General features: G+C 59.1%; 2 protein-coding genes across 2 annotated transcripts in view; both read right to left on the bottom strand.

Moving 5' to 3' along the window:
* The window catches only part of WDR49 (WD repeat domain 49), a 523,215-nt gene that overhangs the window by 212,172 nt on the left and 289,663 nt on the right, over positions 1-21,380 (bottom strand).
* Positions 12,794-16,613, bottom strand: LOC139045432 (ral guanine nucleotide dissociation stimulator-like). The gene is made up of 4 exons (XM_070511452.1): positions 16,096-16,613; positions 14,963-15,156; positions 13,363-13,556; positions 12,794-13,095 (listed from the first exon to the last, which is right to left on the bottom strand). The coding sequence occupies exons 1-4, from the start codon at positions 16,189-16,191 to the stop codon at positions 12,932-12,934; spliced, it is 648 nt and encodes a 215-aa protein (XP_070367553.1). The 5' UTR covers positions 16,192-16,613; the 3' UTR covers positions 12,794-12,931.

Below are 21,380 nucleotides of genomic sequence, written 5' to 3'. Positions count from 1 at the left end.
CCAGGCACAGGAGGCCACCTCTGGAAGGCTGGCACTTCCATGCAAACTCCGGAGGAGGGAAACGCACGGAGTCCGACAGAAGGAAACTCAGTGGCTACCGGGGACTTGCGGTGGGAGGAAGGGAGACTGACTGCTTCCCAGGGACAGGGTTTCTCTTGGACAAAAATGGGCGGGTACTAGATGCGGATGACGTTGGTGTGACATTGTGAGTCTGCTTCATGCCACTTCAGCGAACAATTGAAAAGAACCCAAGAACTAAACTTTATTGAACTGACGAGATAAAATACAGGGAAAGGTTAAGTAAAGAAAAGCCGAAAACAAAACTTTAAAACCCACGCCATGGCTAGGGGAAGGCGAGGATTCTCTGGGGCTGCAGCTCAGGAGCTGAGGGTAGTGGCTGGGATGCTGCAAGTGCTTGCTGAAGGTCTTGAGCCGGCTGTGGCTCGGAAGATGCCTGTGTGGCTCTGAGCTGGGCTGGGCACGAGAGGGAGAGATGGTGCCGGATCTTCAGGGGCTTCCGCATCTTTCGGTGGAGCTGCAGCTGGAGATGGAAGAAGAGAAAACGCCACCAACATGACTGCCCGCCCAAGTCATTCCAAAGAAAGGGACCCTCTGCCGCCAATCAAGCAGTCTCAGTCCAAGCACCACGCCCCCGAAAGTCTTCCCAGACTCGAGTCCCTGGCAAGAGTGATCTGAGCCCGCCGCCCCTTGCTCCCAGCCGAACCCCAGCCTCTGGACACTCTGCTCCGGGGGGCGCAGCGCCATCCCCTCTGCACACGCCCACGTCACACACCCGAGTCCTCCTCACCCTCAGTCTTGGCCTCAGTGTGCTCAGGGTGCTCCAGCTGGGAAAGAAGAACGCGGGCGCGGTGCTCCAGCTCCGAGCCGGGCATATTGAGACCAATGTAGGCCAAGAGCAGTTCCAGGCTGGGAACATCTGGGGGCTGGATAAAATCCTCAGGGTACCATCGGAGCCAGGCGCCCAGAATGAAGGAGATGGCCCTGAGGACGGACAGGTGGGCAGCAGAGTCAGAGAAGGGTCCTTTCCTTGCACGCTGGCCTCCCGGGCATCCCTGTGCGGGCCTGGGCTCCTGGGCCTCCCGCTCCTGGCTGTCCAGGGGCCAGTCCTACTTGGCGGCCACCTCCAATCTGGCAGTCTTGGCAGAGGTAGGCCAGGGCACCAAGGAGGGGCTAGGAAAACGCCTTTGGAAGGGGGAGCCCTGTGCCGTGGTGGCGTCACCTCTCCTAGGCCTCAGGGAAGCCTGACACACTGCTTGGAGCATCTCTCTGCCCACTGCCCACTGGAACGTCAGCTGCGTGAGGGCAGCGAGCGGTGCAGTCTCCTCTTTGCATTGCCCTCCCTGGCACACAGGAGGTGCTCCCAGAACATCTGACCAGTGAGGGAACAACGGACATTGTCTCCCGCCCATGCTTCCCAGGGCCCTCCTCTTGCCTCCAACTTTCCCTCCTGGGCCTACGTGCTGCCTGATTCACCAGGTGTCCCATGAGGGTCATGCTCCCCTGCCCCGTATCTCGACCAGCGAGGGGCTTATGTGGCCCCGGAGCACTCCCTGAGCCCCCTGAGCAGGAGCTGAGCACCCGCTGGGGAGGTTCTAGCAGATGAGTGAGCGGGACGCTGCAGGCAACTGCCCTCCAAGTGTGGACGCTGGGCGCCCTCCTAGGGATTCCAAAGCCCACTCACTTTTTGAGTTGGTCTAGGGGTCCGCCGTCCTCATCGCCATAGGCAAGGACACAACCGTATCTAGAAGACACAGGAGGACGTCGCATGCACTGGACTGTGGATCAGGCCTGCGTGAGAAGCCTAGCGGCGCTGTCTGACTCCCAAGGAGAATGGAGCCCTGGAGGGCATGGCTGTCGCCTGCTCTGTGCACGGGATTCTGGTCAGTGCCTAGAAAACTTTCTGCACCTAGTGGGGCCCTCTGTGTGTGCGTGATGAAGGAAGGAGCTCCAACCGGCCCCTCCCTCCTGCTTGAGTGGGTCGGGGGCCTCGGCTCAGCCCAGGGATCGCTGCTCTGGCTTCACCCAGGTCAGAGACCTAGAAGAGCTCTCCCATCTCCTTTTCCAAAGGGAAGACAACAGCTCAGTGAAGGCCACGGGCACGCTGAGGGACGAGGCGGAGGCTTCGCCATAGGCAAGAGGAATATCCTCAATGAGCACAACCACAGCCCCTCCGCTCCAGTCGACCCTCCCAGAGGGTTAGGCTTCTCGAGAAGCCTTTGCAGGCAGCACCTGCTTGAGTCCCTACAATCTCCCCTGGAGGCTGATCCTCTCTTCAGCCCGCCTTGCAAGGAGCAAACCGAGGCTCGGGGAGGTGCCGTGACATCCCCAGCCTCACAGCTAGTAGGTGGCTGAATGCCCACAGTGCTGCGGAGGGGCACGGCACTCACCTTTGAAACAGCAGCTCCAGCACCTGTCGTGTGGTGGCAAAACCTCTATAAGTGCACAGGAAGCTGTGGACGTAGGCGGTGTCGCCCTCCAGGAAGGCGGGCACCAGGTGCTCCACTCGCTTCTGCCGCGTTCCAGCCTGGACGGTCCACACCAGGCGGGACGCTTTGCTCTTCGCTCGGGATGGATTTTCAGCCTGGGGTCAGACAGAGGGGCCGCTTGCCATCAGAGGCCGCACCGCGGGCCCCAGGAGTGCCGGGGACTGGAGGTCGGACCGAATGCCCAAGCCCGCGGTGACTTGTGGCCAGAAGTGGGCATCATTGCCCAGGGCAGGGAAGAATTCTCGGGATTCCAAGTAGGATGTGAGGTGCAGAAGGATTAAACCTCTTGGTCTCCTAGGTCTTTGGTGCTGGCAGAGGAGTGACAGCCCTTCCCTGGATGAAGAGCATCAACCCTGGGGTGGCTGACCAACTGCCCATTCTAGACAGGAGAACACAGAGGCTTTTCGTGGGCTGGGAGGGATGAGGACGGGAGGACAGGCAGGGTGATCAGGGCGGTGCTGTGGAAATGGCAACAGAAGGTGCGGGTTCAGTGAAGGGCTGAGTCACTGGGCTAATGGGTCTCCCTTCTGGAAAGTTGGGCGGCCTGCTGAGGCCCGATGCCCTGACCTCGAGAGGCCACGTGGACGTGTTCCTCTGGACGGCAAAGGCAGAGGACCAGAAAGAACACTGTGAGCCCCATGTCCTTTTGGGCAAAAAGCATGCCTATCCATCAGGATGCTGCGTCCGACTGGGAGAAGGTGGGGAAGGATTGCCAGGCCACATGGACACGTGAGGATGGGAGTTCAAACAGGAAAATCTCTACAGAACGCAAAAGGACTCTTGAACGCCCGTGAGCTGATGGGCTAGAAATGTCTCTGCTCTGCTGCACCTCTGTGGACAGGGCCGTCTCCTCTGGCCAAGACGGGGGCTGGGCCCGCAGGGGAAGGTCGGGGGAAGAGATGGGGATTCAGATTCCTTGGGGAGCAGGGCTCCAGGCAGGAGCCCCGGAGCTGTCTCAGGGCCTTCGAAGACCTGGGGTCCTCAGTGCTGTCTTGGGGCCCTGGGGCTTGGGTCTCCCCAGCACCCGCACTCACCCTGAGCCGGCCCTGGCCTCGCTTGGCAGCGTGGGGCACCTTCCCTTCCTGCAGGGTGGTGGAGTCGAGGGCGTCGTTGCTCAGCTGCTGGCCCATCTCCTGAGTGACGCTCTGGAAAGACAGTGCCCGGCAGCCAGGCGGCAAGCCTCAGAGACCCAACTGGCTGTCTTGGCTGGCTCTCACACCTCTGTGACTCTCTCCACTCTGGACACACATACCCCGCCCCACGGTCCACACAGACCTCCAGCGAGGAGGGAAACACACGGCAGCCTGAGGGCCTGGAATGAGGAGGCAGCTTAGGGGTCCCCTTTCAGTCCCGCCAGCCCTGTCCTGGCTTGGGAACGTGACGGGAAAAGCAGGTTACTGCCAGCCCACCAACCTTCTGCGGCCAAGGGCAGATCCTGCCCACATGTCCCTCTGGCCCCCACACTCACGAGGAGACGGGATGAGGGCTGCCCTGGGAGGGCTCGGGGAGCTGGTCTGGCCTCGATTGGGCTGCTCTAGGCTTCCTCATGTTACCTGAGAGGACCTCCTGCCAAAGGTCCAGCGGTGGGGGGCGTGGGAGCTGAGCCAGCGTCCACAACGTCTCAAAAGGTTCTCCCTCCGGGCTTTCTGGGAACCAGAGCCCTGGTCAGGCGGGAGAAAGCAGGAGAACATGGTTCTCTATCAAGAGTCTCCAGCCAAGTGAGCTGGCTTTGCGCACGTGGCTGCCTAGTTGCGGGGGTTCCAAGTCTGTTGGGGTCTGTTGTCAAGGAAGTGACCTCATTTCCTGCAGTGCCCTTACCTGAGTGCCCCCCTCAGATACCACCCATGCAAACAGTCCTCTGGCCATGGCCTTGCTCACCCCCCTTCTCCATGCGACGTCGTACGCGTACCCAGGAACACCAACACACCCGTCTCACAGGCTCCCTAGAGGGTCTGGGTGCGGCCGAGGTCCCAGCTTTGAGACTGACGCAGAAACAAGTCCTCTTCCTTACCTCTTCTGGATCCTGCATAAGCCGTTGTGTCTCTCAGGGCCTGTCGGCCTCCTGTCTGCACACTGGGGAGGACTGGAGCGTGGACTTGCTACACATGTCCTCTGGCGTGTGTCCTACCTTAGAGGACAATACCTCTCAAACTGGAGGCGTGTGTCACCTGCAGGCAATGCCTCCCACCTCGTGTTTCTTCCTCTTGCCACTTGCCCTGTGTCTGCTTCTCTTCGGATCCCACCCTAGAGTCCATCCTTGCATCCAAGGTCAATGTGTGTGTGTGTGTGTGTGTGTGTGTGCATGCGCGTGTGTGCGTGTGTGTGTGTTTGTGTGCGTCCGCGTGTTGTGTGCTCAGGTTGTGGAGGCCAAGAAGAAAACAGCTCCCACAAAAGGGAGGGATTGGCAAGAGCTTCTCAAGATCTCATGGTTCCTAGTTTCAGAAGCCAAGCCTCCGCGTGGGGTCCCAGTCTTGCCCTAGAAGGTCAGAGCACACACTTACCCACGGGACTCACCCTGTCGAGGGCCATTCCATACCCCTCTAGGGGCCTCAGTTTCCCAATGTTCCAGTGAGAGATTCAATTCAGGACTGCATAGGCCTGAGCTCAGCAGAAAAGTGGCCGCCACTGCCTCCACCGTGGGTGTGATGTGGGCAGGGCTACAATCAAGGGTGCCCCGGACCTGGGCTCCTCCTCAAACAAGAACTGACCAAATGCCCGTGTACACTGCCGAATACTCCCCCTCACCCCCATGCCATCTCCAGATCTGTAGGCACTTCCACCAACACAGCCTTCTCCAGAGGCCCCTGGGAATGCCTGTGTGCAGCCAGAGCCCCAGCCTTGAGGACGCAGAGCTGGCTTCCTCCCTGGCGCCGCCTTCTTCCTCATCTGGGATTCTGGGCAAGGCATTGAAGTGCTGGGGTCTTCTCCTTCTCCCGTCACTGGCCACCTGGGATCAGGACTTCCTGGTCTAGACCGCCTGCTGTAATCCCCTCCTCTTGAGTGTGGACTGACTTGAGCGATTCCACAGAGGACGGCAAAGCGATGCCGTGTCACTACTGAGATTTGGATGTGGTCAGTGGTCCCTGAGAACGCGCAAGGGGATAGGTGTGACTACTCACAGCCCACTCTGGGGCATCAGGTACCAGGAAGGAACAGCCCCAGGCTCCTTCCCGCACCACACCCTCACACACCCACACACCCACACCGCCCTCACACACACACACACACACACACACACTCACACACACACACAGACACACACCCGCGCCCCCGCACCGGAGCTCAATGAAGAGCTCTGCAAAGCTGGCCACCCCTTGTTCTGGGCAGTTGTTTCTTGGTAGAACGAGGGCATCGTTTCTTATGACTCATCTTTAAGTCATTCTTTTACCAAAGTAACATTAGTTATCTATCTCAAACGTTAAAACTTTGGGGAATATATTTTACTCCACGATACGCTTCTTGTAAACGCCAGTGTTTCATATGCGATGAGAATATTTTTAAAATTTGCCCATTTTGAAAACGTTACCGTGGCCCATCCAGGAAAGCGAAAGATTTGAAAGGGGTCTCCCTGGCCCCGACATTTCCCTCGCTGTTTCCAGCTCTGGTGTCACACCTCCAATGGGTCCCCATCCCCAGGAAGTGAAAAGAGGGAATAGCGGGGCATCCTCTTTGAGACAGAATCTTTGATCTCCGGGGGATTTTTCTTCTTAATGAAAACCGCTATCTCAATTTCAAACATCCGGAGTCGCTCACCTCAGACCAGACCCAGCCAGGCACAGGAGGCCACCTCTGGAAGGCTGGCACTTCCATGCAAACTCCGGAGGAGGGAAACGCACGGAGTCCGACAGAAGGAAACTCAGTGGCTACCGGGGACTTGCGGTGGGAGGAAGGGAGACTGACTGCTTCCCAGGGACAGGGTTTCTCTTGGACAAAAATGGGCGGGTACTAGATGCGGATGACGTTGGTGTGACATTGTGAGTCTGCTTCATGCCACTTCAGCGAACAATTGAAAAGAACCCAAGAACTAAACTTTATTGAACTGACGAGATAAAATACAGGGAAAGGTTAAGTAAAGAAAAGCCGAAAACAAAACTTTAAAACCCACGCCATGGCTAGGGGAAGGCGAGGATTCTCTGGGGCTGCAGCTCAGGAGCTGAGGGTAGTGGCTGGGATGCTGCAAGTGCTTGCTGAAGGTCTTGAGCCGGCTGTGGCTCGGAAGATGCCTGTGTGGCTCTGAGCTGGGCTGGGCACGAGAGGGAGAGATGGTGCCGGATCTTCAGGGGCTTCCGCATCTTTCGGTGGAGCTGCAGCTGGAGATGGAAGAAGAGAAAACGCCACCAACATGACTGCCCGCCCAAGTCATTCCAAAGAAAGGGACCCTCTGCCGCCAATCAAGCAGTCTCAGTCCAAGCACCACGCCCCCGAAAGTCTTCCCAGACTCGAGTCCCTGGCAAGAGTGATCTGAGCCCGCCGCCCCTTGCTCCCAGCCGAACCCCAGCCTCTGGACACTCTGCTCCGGGGGGCGCAGCGCCATCCCCTCTGCACACGCCCACGTCACACACCCGAGTCCTCCTCACCCTCAGTCTTGGCCTCAGTGTGCTCAGGGTGCTCCAGCTGGGAAAGAAGAACGCGGGCGCGGTGCTCCAGCTCCGAGCCGGGCATATTGAGACCAATGTAGGCCAAGAGCAGTTCCAGGCTGGGAACATCTGGGGGCTGGATAAAATCCTCAGGGTACCATCGGAGCCAGGCGCCCAGAATGAAGGAGATGGCCCTGAGGACGGACAGGTGGGCAGCAGAGTCAGAGAAGGGTCCTTTCCTTGCACGCTGGCCTCCCGGGCATCCCTGTGCGGGCCTGGGCTCCTGGGCCTCCCGCTCCTGGCTGTCCAGGGGCCAGTCCTACTTGGCGGCCACCTCCAATCTGGCAGTCTTGGCAGAGGTAGGCCAGGGCACCAAGGAGGGGCTAGGAAAACGCCTTTGGAAGGGGGAGCCCTGTGCCGTGGTGGCGTCACCTCTCCTAGGCCTCAGGGAAGCCTGACACACTGCTTGGAGCATCTCTCTGCCCACTGCCCACTGGAACGTCAGCTGCGTGAGGGCAGCGAGCGGTGCAGTCTCCTCTTTGCATTGCCCTCCCTGGCACACAGGAGGTGCTCCCAGAACATCTGACCAGTGAGGGAACAACGGACATTGTCTCCCGCCCATGCTTCCCAGGGCCCTCCTCTTGCCTCCAACTTTCCCTCCTGGGCCTACGTGCTGCCTGATTCACCAGGTGTCCCATGAGGGTCATGCTCCCCTGCCCCGTATCTCGACCAGCGAGGGGCTTATGTGGCCCCGGAGCACTCCCTGAGCCCCCTGAGCAGGAGCTGAGCACCCGCTGGGGAGGTTCTAGCAGATGAGTGAGCGGGACGCTGCAGGCAACTGCCCTCCAAGTGTGGACGCTGGGCGCCCTCCTAGGGATTCCAAAGCCCACTCACTTTTTGAGTTGGTCTAGGGGTCCGCCGTCCTCATCGCCATAGGCAAGGACACAACCGTATCTAGAAGACACAGGAGGACGTCGCATGCACTGGACTGTGGATCAGGCCTGCGTGAGAAGCCTAGCGGCGCTGTCTGACTCCCAAGGAGAATGGAGCCCTGGAGGGCATGGCTGTCGCCTGCTCTGTGCACGGGATTCTGGTCAGTGCCTAGAAAACTTTCTGCACCTAGTGGGGCCCTCTGTGTGTGCGTGATGAAGGAAGGAGCTCCAACCGGCCCCTCCCTCCTGCTTGAGTGGGTCGGGGGCCTCGGCTCAGCCCAGGGATCGCTGCTCTGGCTTCACCCAGGTCAGAGACCTAGAAGAGCTCTCCCATCTCCTTTTCCAAAGGGAAGACAACAGCTCAGTGAAGGCCACGGGCACGCTGAGGGACGAGGCGGAGGCTTCGCCATAGGCAAGAGGAATATCCTCAATGAGCACAACCACAGCCCCTCCGCTCCAGTCGACCCTCCCAGAGGGTTAGGCTTCTCGAGAAGCCTTTGCAGGCAGCACCTGCTTGAGTCCCTACAATCTCCCCTGGAGGCTGATCCTCTCTTCAGCCCGCCTTGCAAGGAGCAAACCGAGGCTCGGGGAGGTGCCGTGACATCCCCAGCCTCACAGCTAGTAGGTGGCTGAATGCCCACAGTGCTGCGGAGGGGCACGGCACTCACCTTTGAAACAGCAGCTCCAGCACCTGTCGTGTGGTGGCAAAACCTCTATAAGTGCACAGGAAGCTGTGGACGTAGGCGGTGTCGCCCTCCAGGAAGGCGGGCACCAGGTGCTCCACTCGCTTCTGCCGCGTTCCAGCCTGGACGGTCCACACCAGGCGGGACGCTTTGCTCTTCGCTCGGGATGGATTTTCAGCCTGGGGTCAGACAGAGGGGCCGCTTGCCATCAGAGGCCGCACCGCGGGCCCCAGGAGTGCCGGGGACTGGAGGTCGGACCGAATGCCCAAGCCCGCGGTGACTTGTGGCCAGAAGTGGGCATCATTGCCCAGGGCAGGGAAGAATTCTCGGGATTCCAAGTAGGATGTGAGGTGCAGAAGGATTAAACCTCTTGGTCTCCTAGGTCTTTGGTGCTGGCAGAGGAGTGACAGCCCTTCCCTGGATGAAGAGCATCAACCCTGGGGTGGCTGACCAACTGCCCATTCTAGACAGGAGAACACAGAGGCTTTTCGTGGGCTGGGAGGGATGAGGACGGGAGGACAGGCAGGGTGATCAGGGCGGTGCTGTGGAAATGGCAACAGAAGGTGCGGGTTCAGTGAAGGGCTGAGTCACTGGGCTAATGGGTCTCCCTTCTGGAAAGTTGGGCGGCCTGCTGAGGCCCGATGCCCTGACCTCGAGAGGCCACGTGGACGTGTTCCTCTGGACGGCAAAGGCAGAGGACCAGAAAGAACACTGTGAGCCCCATGTCCTTTTGGGCAAAAAGCATGCCTATCCATCAGGATGCTGCGTCCGACTGGGAGAAGGTGGGGAAGGATTGCCAGGCCACATGGACACGTGAGGATGGGAGTTCAAACAGGAAAATCTCTACAGAACGCAAAAGGACTCTTGAACGCCCGTGAGCTGATGGGCTAGAAATGTCTCTGCTCTGCTGCACCTCTGTGGACAGGGCCGTCTCCTCTGGCCAAGACGGGGGCTGGGCCCGCAGGGGAAGGTCGGGGGAAGAGATGGGGATTCAGATTCCTTGGGGAGCAGGGCTCCAGGCAGGAGCCCCGGAGCTGTCTCAGGGCCTTCGAAGACCTGGGGTCCTCAGTGCTGTCTTGGGGCCCTGGGGCTTGGGTCTCCCCAGCACCCGCACTCACCCTGAGCCGGCCCTGGCCTCGCTTGGCAGCGTGGGGCACCTTCCCTTCCTGCAGGGTGGTGGAGTCGAGGGCGTCGTTGCTCAGCTGCTGGCCCATCTCCTGAGTGACGCTCTGGAAAGACAGTGCCCGGCAGCCAGGCGGCAAGCCTCAGAGACCCAACTGGCTGTCTTGGCTGGCTCTCACACCTCTGTGACTCTCTCCACTCTGGACACACATACCCCGCCCCACGGTCCACACAGACCTCCAGCGAGGAGGGAAACACACGGCAGCCTGAGGGCCTGGAATGAGGAGGCAGCTTAGGGGTCCCCTTTCAGTCCCGCCAGCCCTGTCCTGGCTTGGGAACGTGACGGGAAAAGCAGGTTACTGCCAGCCCACCAACCTTCTGCGGCCAAGGGCAGATCCTGCCCACATGTCCCTCTGGCCCCCACACTCACGAGGAGACGGGATGAGGGCTGCCCTGGGAGGGCTCGGGGAGCTGGTCTGGCCTCGATTGGGCTGCTCTAGGCTTCCTCATGTTACCTGAGAGGACCTCCTGCCAAAGGTCCAGCGGTGGGGGGCGTGGGAGCTGAGCCAGCGTCCACAACGTCTCAAAAGGTTCTCCCTCCGGGCTTTCTGGGAACCAGAGCCCTGGTCAGGCGGGAGAAAGCAGGAGAACATGGTTCTCTATCAAGAGTCTCCAGCCAAGTGAGCTGGCTTTGCGCACGTGGCTGCCTAGTTGCGGGGGTTCCAAGTCTGTTGGGGTCTGTTGTCAAGGAAGTGACCTCATTTCCTGCAGTGCCCTTACCTGAGTGCCCCCCTCAGATACCACCCATGCAAACAGTCCTCTGGCCATGGCCTTGCTCACCCCCCTTCTCCATGCGACGTCGTACGCGTACCCAGGAACACCAACACACCCGTCTCACAGGCTCCCTAGAGGGTCTGGGTGCGGCCGAGGTCCCAGCTTTGAGACTGACGCAGAAACAAGTCCTCTTCCTTACCTCTTCTGGATCCTGCATAAGCCGTTGTGTCTCTCAGGGCCTGTCGGCCTCCTGTCTGCACACTGGGGAGGACTGGAGCGTGGACTTGCTAGACATGTCCTCTGGCGTGTGTCCTACCTTAGAGGACAATACCTCTCAAACTGGAGGCGTGTGTCACCTGCAGGCAATGCCTCCCACCTCGTGTTTCTTCCTCTTGCCACTTGCCCTGTGTCTGCTTCTCTTCGGATCCCACCCTAGAGTCCATCCTTGCATCCAAGGTCAATGTGTGTGTGTGTGTGTGTGTGTGCATGCGCGTGTGTGCGTGTGTGTGTGTTTGTGTGCGTCCGCGTGTTGTGTGCTCAGGTTGTGGAGGCCAAGAAGAAAACAGCTCCCACAAAAGGGAGGGATTGGCAAGAGCTTCTCAAGATCTCATGGTTCCTAGTTTCAGAAGCCAAGCCTCCGCGTGGGGTCCCAGTCTTGCCCTAGAAGGTCAGAACACACACTTACCCACGGGACTCACCCTGTCGAGGGCCATTCCATACCCCTCTAGGGGCCTCAGTTTCCCAATGTTCCAGTGAGAGATTCAATTCAGGACTGCATAGGCCTGAGCTCAGCAGAAAAGTGGCCGCCACTGCCTCCACCGTGGGTGTGATGTGGGCAGGGCTACAATCAAGGGTGCCCCGGACCTGGGCTCCTCCTCAAACAAGAACTGACCAAATGCCCGTGTACACTGCCGAATACTCCCCCTCACCCCCATGCCATCTCCAGATCTGTAGGCACTTCCACCAACACAGCCTTCTCCAGAGGCCCCTGGGAATGCCTGTGTGCAGCCAGAGCCCCAGCCTTGAGGACGCAGAGCTGGCTTCCTCCCTGGCGCCGCCTTCTTCCTCATCTGGGATTCTGGGCAAGGCATTGAAGTGCTGGGGTCTTCTCCTTCTCCCGTCACTGGCCACCTGGGATCAGGACTTCCTGGTCTAGACCGCCTGCTGTAATCCCCTCCTCTTGAGTGTGGACTGACTTGAGCGATTCCACAGAGGACGGCAAAGCGATGCCGTGTCACTACTGAGATTTGGATGTGGTCAGTGGTCCCTGAGAACGCGCAAGGGGATAGGTGTGACTACTCACAGCCCACTCTGGGGCATCAGGTACCAGGAAGGAACAGCCCCAGGCTCCTTCCCGCACCACACCCTCAAACACCCACACACCCACACCGCCCTCACACACACACACACACACACACACACACACACTCACACACACACACACACACACACACACGCCCCCGCACCGGAGCTCAATGAAGAGCTCTGCAAAGCTGACCACCCCTTGTTCTGGGCAGTTGTTTCTTGGTAGAACGAGGGCATCGTTTCTTATGACTCATCTTTAAGTCATTCTTTTACCAAAGTAACATTAGTTATCTATCTCAAACGTTAAAACTTTGGGGAATATATTTTACTCCACGATACGCTTCTTGTAAACGCCAGTGTTTCATATGCGATGAGAATATTTTTAAAATTTGCCCATTTTGAAAACGTTACCGTGGCCCATCCAGGAAAGCGAAAGATTTGAAAGGGGTCTCCCTGGCCCCGACATTTCCCTCGCTGTTTCCAGCTCTGGTGTCACACCTCCAATGGGTCCCCATCCCCAGGAAGTGAAAAGAGGGAATAGCGGGGCATCCTCTTTGAGACAGAATCTTTGATCTCCGGGGGATTTTTCTTCTTAATGAAAACCGCTATCTCAATTTCAAACATCCGGAGTCGCTCACCTCAGACCAGACCCAGCCAGGCACAGGAGGCCACCTCTGGAAGGCTGGCACTTCCATGCAAACTCCGGAGGAGGGAAACGCACGGAGTCCGACAGAAGGAAACTCAGTGGCTACCGGGGACTTGCGGTGGGAGGAAGGGAGACTGACTGCTTCCCAGGGACAGGGTTTCTCTTGGACAAAAATGGGCGGGTACTAGATGCGGATGACGTTGGTGTGACATTGTGAGTCTGCTTCACGCCACTTCAGCGAACAATTGAAAAGAACCCAAGAACTAAACTTTATTGAACTGACGAGATAAAATACAGGGAAAGGTTAAGTAAAGAAAAGCCGAAAACAAAACTTTAAAACCCACGCCATGGCTAGGGGAAGGCGAGGATTCTCTGGGGCTGCAGCTCAGGAGCTGAGGGTAGTGGCTGGGATGCTGCAAGTGCTTGCTGAAGGTCTTGAGCCGGCTGTGGCTCGGAAGATGCCTGTGCGGCTCTGAGCTGGGCTGGGCACGAGAGGGAGAGATGGTGCCGGATCTTCAGGGGCTTCCGCATCTTTCGGTGGAGCTGCAGCTGGAGATGGAAGAAGAGAAAACGCCACCAACATGACTGCCCGCCCAAGTCATTCCAAAGAAAGGGACCCTCTGCCGCCAATCAAGCAGTCTCAGTCCAAGCACCACGCCCCCGAAAGTCTTCCCAGACTCGAGTCCCTGGCAAGAGTGATCTGAGCCCGCCGCCCCTTGCTCCCAGCCGAACCCCAGCCTCTGGACACTCTGCTCCGGGGGGCGCAGCGCCATCCCCTCTGCACACGCCCACGTCACACACCCGAGTCCTCCTCACCCTCAGTCTTGGCCTCAGTGTGCTCAGGGTGCTCCAGCTGGGAAAGAAGAACGCGGGCGCGGTGCTCCAGCTCCGAGCCGGGCATATTGAGACCAATGTAGGCCAAGAGCAGTTCCAGGCTGGGAACATCTGGGGGCTGGATAAAATCCTCAGGGTACCATCGGAGCCAGGCGCCCAGAATGAAGGAGATGGCCCTGAGGACGGACAGGTGGGCAGCAGAGTCAGAGAAGGGTCCTTTCCTTGCACGCTGGCCTCCCGGGCATCCCTGTGCGGGCCTGGGCTCCTGGGCCTCCCGCTCCTGGCTGTCCAGGGGCCAGTCCTACTTGGCGGCCACCTCCAATCTGGCAGTCTTGGCAGAGGTAGGCCAGGGCACCAAGGAGGGGCTAGGAAAACGCCTTTGGAAGGGGGAGCCCTGTGCCGTGGTGGCGTCACCTCTCCTAGGCCTCAGGGAAGCCTGACACACTGCTTGGAGCATCTCTCTGCCCACTGCCCACTGGAACGTCAGCTGCGTGAGGGCAGCGAGCGGTGCAGTCTCCTCTTTGCATTGCCCTCCCTGGCACACAGGAGGTGCTCCCAGAACATCTGACCAGTGAGGGAACAACGGACATTGTCTCCCGCCCATGCTTCCCAGGGCCCTCCTCTTGCCTCCAACTTTCCCTCCTGGGCCTACGTGCTGCCTGATTCACCAGGTGTCCCATGAGGGTCATGCTCCCCTGCCCCGTATCTCGACCAGCGAGGGGCTTATGTGGCCCCGGAGCACTCCCTGAGCCCCCTGAGCAGGAGCTGAGCACCCGCTGGGGAGGTTCTAGCAGATGAGTGAGCGGGACGCTGCAGGCAACTGCCCTCCAAGTGTGGACGCTGGGCGCCCTCCTAGGGATTCCAAAGCCCACTCACTTTTTGAGTTGGTCTAGGGGTCCGCCGTCCTCATCGCCATAGGCAAGGACACAACCGTATCTAGAAGACACAGGAGGACGTCGCATGCACTGGACTGTGGATCAGGCCTGCGTGAGAAGCCTAGCGGCGCTGGCTGACTCCCAAGGAGAATGGAGCCCTGGAGGGCATGGCTGTCGCCTGCTCTGTGCACGGGATTCTGGTCAGTGCCTAGAAAACTTTCTGCACCTAGTGGGGCCCTCTGTGTGTGCGTGATGAAGGAAGGAGCTCCAACCGGCCCCTCCCTCCTGCTTGAGTGGGTCGGGGGCCTCGGCTCAGCCCAGGGATCGCTGCTCTGGCTTCACCCAGGTCAGAGACCTAGAAGAGCTCTCCCATCTCCTTTTCCAAAGGGAAGACAACAGCTCAGTGAAGGCCACGGGCACGCTGAGGGACGAGGCGGAGGCTTCGCCATAGGCAAGAGGAATATCCTCAATGAGCACAACCACAGCCCCTCCGCTCCAGTCGACCCTCCCAGAGGGTTAGGCTTCTCGAGAAGCCTTTGCAGGCAGCACCTGCTTGAGTGCCTACAATCTCCCCTGGAGGCTGATCCTCTCTTCAGCCCGCCTTGCAAGGAGCAAACCGAGGCTCGGGGAGGTGCCGTGACATCCCCAGCCTCACAGCTAGTAGGTGGCTGAATGCCCACAGTGCTGCGGAGGGGCACGGCACTCACCTTTGAAACAGCAGCTCCAGCACCTGTCGTGTGGTGGCAAAACCTCTATAAGTGCACAGGAAGCTGTGGACGTAGGCGGTGTCGCCCTCCAGGAAGGCGGGCACCAGGTGCTCCACTCGCTTCTGCCGCGTTCCAGCCTGGACGGTCCACACCAGGCGGGACGCTTTGCTCTTCGCTCGGGATGGATTTTCAGCCTGGGGTCAGACAGAGGGGCCGCTTGCCATCAGAGGCCGCACCGCGGGCCCCAGGAGTGCCGGGGACTGGAGGTCGGACCGAATGCCCAAGCCCGCGGTGACTTGTGGCCAGAAGTGGGCATCATTGCCCAGGGCAGGGAAGAATTCTCGGGATTCCAAGTAGGATGTGAGGTGCAGAAGGATTAAACCTCTTGGTCTCCTAGGTCTTTGGTGCTGGCAGAGGAGTGACAGCCCTTCCCTGGATGAAGAGCATCAACCCTGGGGTGGCTGACCAACTGCCCATTCTAGACAGGAGAACACAGAGGCTTTTCGTGGGCTGGGAGGGATGAGGACGGGAGGACAGGCAGGGTGATCAGGGCGGTGCTGTGGAAATGGCAACAGAAGGTGCGGGTTCAGTGAAGGGCTGAGTCACTGGGCTAATGGGTCTCCCTTCTGGAAAGTTGGGCGGCCTGCTGAGGCCCGATGCCCTGACCTCGAGAGGCCACGTGGACGTGTTCCTCTGGACGGCAAAGGCAGAGGACCAGAAAGAACACTGTGAGCCCCATGTCCTTTTGGGCAAAAAGCATGCCTATCCATCAGGATGCTGCGTCCGACTGGGAGAAGGTGGGGAAGGATTGCCAGGCCACATGGACACGTGAGGATGGGAGTTCAAACAGGAAAATCTCTACAGAACGCAAAAGGACTCTTGAACGCCCGTGAGCTGATGGGCTAGAAATGTCTCTGCTCTGCTGCACCTCTGTGGACAGGGCCGTCTCCTCTGGCCAAGACGGGGGCTGGGCCCGCAGGGGAAGGTCGGGGGAAGAGATGGGGATTCAGATTCCTTGGGGAGCAGGGCTCCAGGCAGGAGCCCCGGGGCTGTCTCAGGGCCTTCGAAGACCTGGGGTCCTCAGTGCTGTCTTGGGGCCCTGGGGCTTGGGTCTCCCCAGCACCCGCACTCACCCTGAGCCGGCCCTGGCCTCGCTTGGCAGCGTGGGGCACCTTCCCTTCCTGCAGGGTGGTGGAGTCGAGGGCGTCGTTGCTCAGCTGCTGGCCCATCTCCTGAGTGACGCTCTGGAAAGACAGTGCCCGGCAGCCAGGCGGCAAGCCTCAGAGACCCGACTGGCTGTCTTGGCTGGCTCTCACACCTCTGTGACTCTCTCCACTCTGGACACACATACCCCGCCCCACGGTCCACACAGACCTCCAGCGAGGAGGGAAACACACGGCAGCCTGAGGGCCTGGAATGAGGAGGCAGCTTAGGGGTCCCCTTTCAGTCCCGCCAGCCCTGTCCTGGCTTGGGAACGTGACGGGAAAAGCAGGTTACTGCCAGCCCACCAACCTTCTGCGGCCAAGGGCAGATCCTGCCCACATGTCCCTCTGGCCCCCACACTCACGAGGAGACGGGATGAGGGCTGCCCTGGGAGGGCTCGGGGAGCTGGTCTGGCCTCGATTGGGCTGCTCTAGGCTTCCTCATGTTACCTGAGAGGACCTCCTGCCAAAGGTCCAGCGGTGGGGGGCGTGGGAGCTGAGCCAGCGTCCACAACGTCTCAAAAGGTTCTCCCTCCGGGCTTTCTGGGAACCAGAGCCCTGGTCAGGCGGGAGAAAGCAGGAGAACATGGTTCTCTATCAAGAGTCTCCAGCCAAGTGAGCTGGCTTTGCGCACGTGGCTGCCTAGTTGCGGGGGTTCCAAGTCTGTTGGGGTCTGTTGTCAAGGAAGTGACCTCATTTCCTGCAGTGCCCTTACCTGAGTGCCCCCCTCAGATACCACCCATGCAAACAGTCCTCTGGCCATGGCCTTGCTCACCCCCCTTCTCCATGCGACGTCGTACGCGTACCCAGGAACACCAACACACCCGTCTCACAGGCTCCCTAGAGGGTCTGGGTGCGGCCGAGGTCCCAGCTTTGAGACTGACGCAGAAACAAGTCCTCTTCCTTACCTCTTCTGGATCCTGCATAAGCCGTTGTGTCTCTCAGGGCCTGTCGGCCTCCTGTCTGCACACTGGGGAGGACTGGAGCGTGGACTTGCTAGACATGTCCTCTGGCGTGTGTCCTACCTTAGAGGACAATACCTCTCAAACTGGAGGCATGTGTCACCTGCAGGCAATGCCTCCCACCTCGTGTTTCTTCCTCTTGCCACTTGCCCTGTGTCTGCTTCTCTTCGGATCCCACCCTAGAGTCCATCCTTGCATCCAAGGTCAATGTGTGTGTGTGTGTGTGTGTGTGTGCATGCGCGTGTGTGCGTGTGTGTGTGTGTTTGTGTGCGTCCGCGTGTTGTGTGTTCAGGTTGTGGAGGCCAAGAAGAAAACAGCTCCCACAAAAGGGAGGGATTGGCAAGAGCTTCTCAAGATCTCATGGTTCCTAGTTTCAGAAGCCAAGCCTCCGCGTGGGGTCCCAGTCTTGCCCTAGAAGGTCAGAACACACACTTACCCACGGGACTCACCCTGTCGAGGGCCATTCCATACCCCTCTAGGGGCCTCAGTTTCCCAATGTTCCAGTGAGAGATTCAATTCAGGACTGCATAGGCCTGAGCTCAGCAGAAAAGTGGCCGCCACTGCCTCCACCGTGGGTGTGATGTGGGCAGGGCTACAATCAAGGGTGCCCCGGACCTGGGCTCCTCCTCAAACAAGAACTGACCAAATGCCCGTGTACACTGCCGAATACTCCCCCTCACCCCCATGCCATCTCCAGATCTGTAGGCACTTCCACCAACACAGCCTTCTCCAGAGGCCCCTGGGAATGCCTGTGTGCAGCCAGAGCCCCAGCCTTGAGGACACAGAGCTGGCTTCCTCCCTGGCGCCGCCTTCTTCCTCATCTGGGATTCTGGGCAAGGCATTGAAGTGCTGGGGTCTTCTCCTTCTCCCGTCACTGGCCACCTGGGATCAGGACTTCCTGGTCTAGACCGCCTGCTGTAATCCCCTCCTCTTGAGTGTGGACTGACTTGAGCGATTCCACAGAGGACGGCAAAGCGATGCCGTGTCACTACTGAGATTTGGATGTGGTCAGTGGTCCCTGAGAACGCGCAAGGGGATAGGTGTGACTACTCACAGCCCACTCTGGGGCATCAGGTACCAGGAAGGAACAGCCCCAGGCTCCTTCCCGCACCACACCCTCAAACACCCACACACCCACACCGCCCTCACACACACACACACACACACACACACACACACACTCACACACACACACACACACACACACACACACGCCCCCGCACCGGAGCTCAATGAAGAGCTCTGCAAAGCTGACCACCCCTTGTTCTGGGCAGTTGTTTCTTGGTAGAACGAGGGCATCGTTTCTTATGACTCATCTTTAAGTCATTCTTTTACCAAAGTAACATTAGTTATCTATCTCAAACGTTAAAACTTTGGGGAATATATTTTACTCCACGATACGCTTCTTGTAAACGCCAGTGTTTCATATGCGATGAGAATATTTTTAAAATTTGCCCATTTTGAAAACGTTACCGTGGCCCATCCAGGAAAGCGAAAGATTTGAAAGGGGTCTCCCTGGCCCCGACATTTCCCTCGCTGTTTCCAGCTCTGGTGTCACACCTCCAATGGGTCCCCATCCCCAGGAAGTGAAAAGAGGGAATAGCGGGGCATCCTCTTTGAGACAGAATCTTTGATCTCCGGGGGATTTTTCTTCTTAATGAAAACCGCTATCTCAATTTCAAACATCCGGAGTCGCTCACCTCAGACCAGACCCAGCCAGGCACAGGAGGCCACCTCTGGAAGGCTGGCACTTCCATGCAAACTCCGGAGGAGGGAAACGCACGGAGTCCGACAGAAGGAAACTCAGTGGCTACCGGGGACTTGCGGTGGGAGGAAGGGAGACTGACTGCTTCCCAGGGACAGGGTTTCTCTTGGACAAAAATGGGCGGGTACTAGATGCGGATGACGTTGGTGTGACATTGTGAGTCTGCTTCACGCCACTTCAGCGAACAATTGAAAAGAACCCAAGAACTAAACTTTATTGAACTGACGAGATAAAATACAGGGAAAGGTTAAGTAAAGAAAAGCCGAAAACAAAACTTTAAAACCCACGCCATGGCTAGGGGAAGGCGAGGATTCTCTGGGGCTGCAGCTCAGGAGCTGAGGGTAGTGGCTGGGATGCTGCAAGTGCTTGCTGAAGGTCTTGAGCCGGCTGTGGCTCGGAAGATGCCTGTGCGGCTCTGAGCTGGGCTGGGCACGAGAGGGAGAGATGGTGCCGGATCTTCAGGGGCTTCCGCATCTTTCGGTGGAGCTGCAGCTGGAGATGGAAGAAGAGAAAACGCCACCAACATGACTGCCCGCCCAAGTCATTCCAAAGAAAGGGACCCTCTGCCGCCAATCAAGCAGTCTCAGTCCAAGCACCACGCCCCCGAAAGTCTTCCCAGACTCGAGTCCCTGGCAAGAGTGATCTGAGCCCGCCGCCCCTTGCTCCCAGCCGAACCCCAGCCTCTGGACACTCTGCTCCGGGGGGCGCAGCGCCATCCCCTCTGCACACGCCCACGTCACACACCCGAGTCCTCCTCACCCTCAGTCTTGGCCTCAGTGTGCTCAGGGTGCTCCAGCTGAGAAAGAAGAACGCGGGCGCGGTGCTCCAGCTCCGAGCCGGGCATATTGAGACCAATGTAGGCCAAGAGCAGTTCCAGGCTGGGAACATCTGGGGGCTGGATAAAATCCTCAGGGTACCATCGGAGCCAGGCGCCCAGAATGAAGGAGATGGCCCTGAGGACGGACAGGTGGGCAGCAGAGTCAGAGAAGGGTCCTTTCCTTGCACGCTGGCCTCCCGGGCATCCCTGTGCGGGCCTGGGCTCCTGGGCCTCCCGCTCCTGGCTGTCCAGGGGCCAGTCCTACTTGGCGGCCACCTCCAATCTGGCAGTCTTGGCAGAGGTAGGCCAGGGCACCAAGGAGGGGCTAGGAAAACGCCTTTGGAAGGGGGAGCCCTGTGCCGTGGTGGCGTCACCTCTCCTAGGCCTCAGGGAAGCCTGACACACTGCTTGGAGCATCTCTCTGCCCACTGCCCACTGGAACGTCAGCTGCGTGAGGGCAGCGAGCGGTGCAGTCTCCTCTTTGCATTGCCCTCCCTGGCACACAGGAGGTGCTCCCAGAACATCTGACCAGTGAGGGAACAACGGACATTGTCTCCCGCCCATGCTTCCCAGGGCCCTCCTCTTGCCTCCAACTTTCCCTCCTGGGCCTACGTGCTGCCTCATTCACCAGGTGTCCCATGAGGGTCATGCTCCCCTGCCCCGTATCTCGACCAGCGAGGGGCTTATGTGGCCCCGGAGCACTCCCTGAGCCCCCTGAGCAGGAGCTGAGCACCCGCTGGGGAGGTTCTAGCAGATGAGTGAGCGGGACGCTGCAGGCAACTGCCCTCCAAGTGTGGACGCTGGGCGCCCTCCTAGGGATTCCAAAGCCCACTCACTTTTTGAGTTGGTCTAGGGGTCCGCCGTCCTCATCGCCATAGGCAAGGACACAACCGTATCTAGAAGACACAGGAGGACGTCGCATGCACTGGACTGTGGATCAGGCCTGCGTGAGAAGCCTAGCGGCGCTGTCTGACTCCCAAGGAGAATGGAGCCCTGGAGGGCATGGCTGTCGCCTGCTCTGTGCACGGGATTCTGGTCAGTGCCTAGAAAACTTTCTGCACCTAGTGGGGCCCTCTGTGTGTGCGTGATGAAGGAAGGAGCTCCAACCGGCCCCTCCCTCCTGCTTGAGTGGGTCGGGGGCCTCGGCTCAGCCCAGGGATCGCTGCTCTGGCTTCACCCAGGTCAGAGACCTAGAAGAGCTCTCCCATCTCCTTTTCCAAAGGGAAGACAACAGCTCAGTGAAGGCCACGGGCACGCTGAGGGACGAGGCGGAGGCTTCGCCATAGGCAAGAGGAATATCCTCAATGAGCACAACCACAGCCCCTCCGCTCCAGTCGACCCTCCCAGAGGGTTAGGCTTCTCGAGAAGCCTTTGCAGGCAGCACCTGCTTGAGTGCCTACAATCTCCCCTGGAGGCTGATCCTCTCTTCAGCCCGCCTTGCAAGGAGCAAACCGAGGCTCGGGGAGGTGCCGTGACATCCCCAGCCTCACAGCTAGTAGGTGGCTGAATGCCCACAGTGCTGCGGAGGGGCACGGCACTCACCTTTGAAACAGCAGCTCCAGCACCTGTCGTGTGGTGGCAAAACCTCTATAAGTGCACAGGAAGCTGTGGACGTAGGCGGTGTCGCCCTCCAGGAAGGCGGGCACCAGGTGCTCCACTCGCTTCTGCCGCG

Source organism: Equus asinus, chromosome 5 (genome assembly GCF_041296235.1).
Source record: "Equus asinus isolate D_3611 breed Donkey chromosome 5, EquAss-T2T_v2, whole genome shotgun sequence".
NCBI lineage: Eukaryota > Metazoa > Chordata > Mammalia > Perissodactyla > Equidae > Equus > Equus asinus.
The sequence above is the reverse complement of the archived record's forward strand: the minus strand, read 5'-3'. Positions and strand labels throughout refer to the sequence as shown.

Coding starts and splice junctions, on each gene's coding strand:
- LOC139045432 (XM_070511452.1), bottom strand. CDS start 16,191: ATGGGCCAGCAGCTGAGCAACGACGCCCTCGACTCCACCACCCTGCAG. Junction 15,157..16,095: donor GAGGCCAGGGCCGGCTCAGG/GTGAGTGCGGGT, acceptor GTCTGACCCCAG/GCTGAAAATCCATCCCGAGC. Junction 13,557..14,962: donor CTGGAGCTGCTGTTTCAAAG/GTGAGTGCCGTG, acceptor GTCCGTCCTCAG/GGCCATCTCCTTCATTCTGG.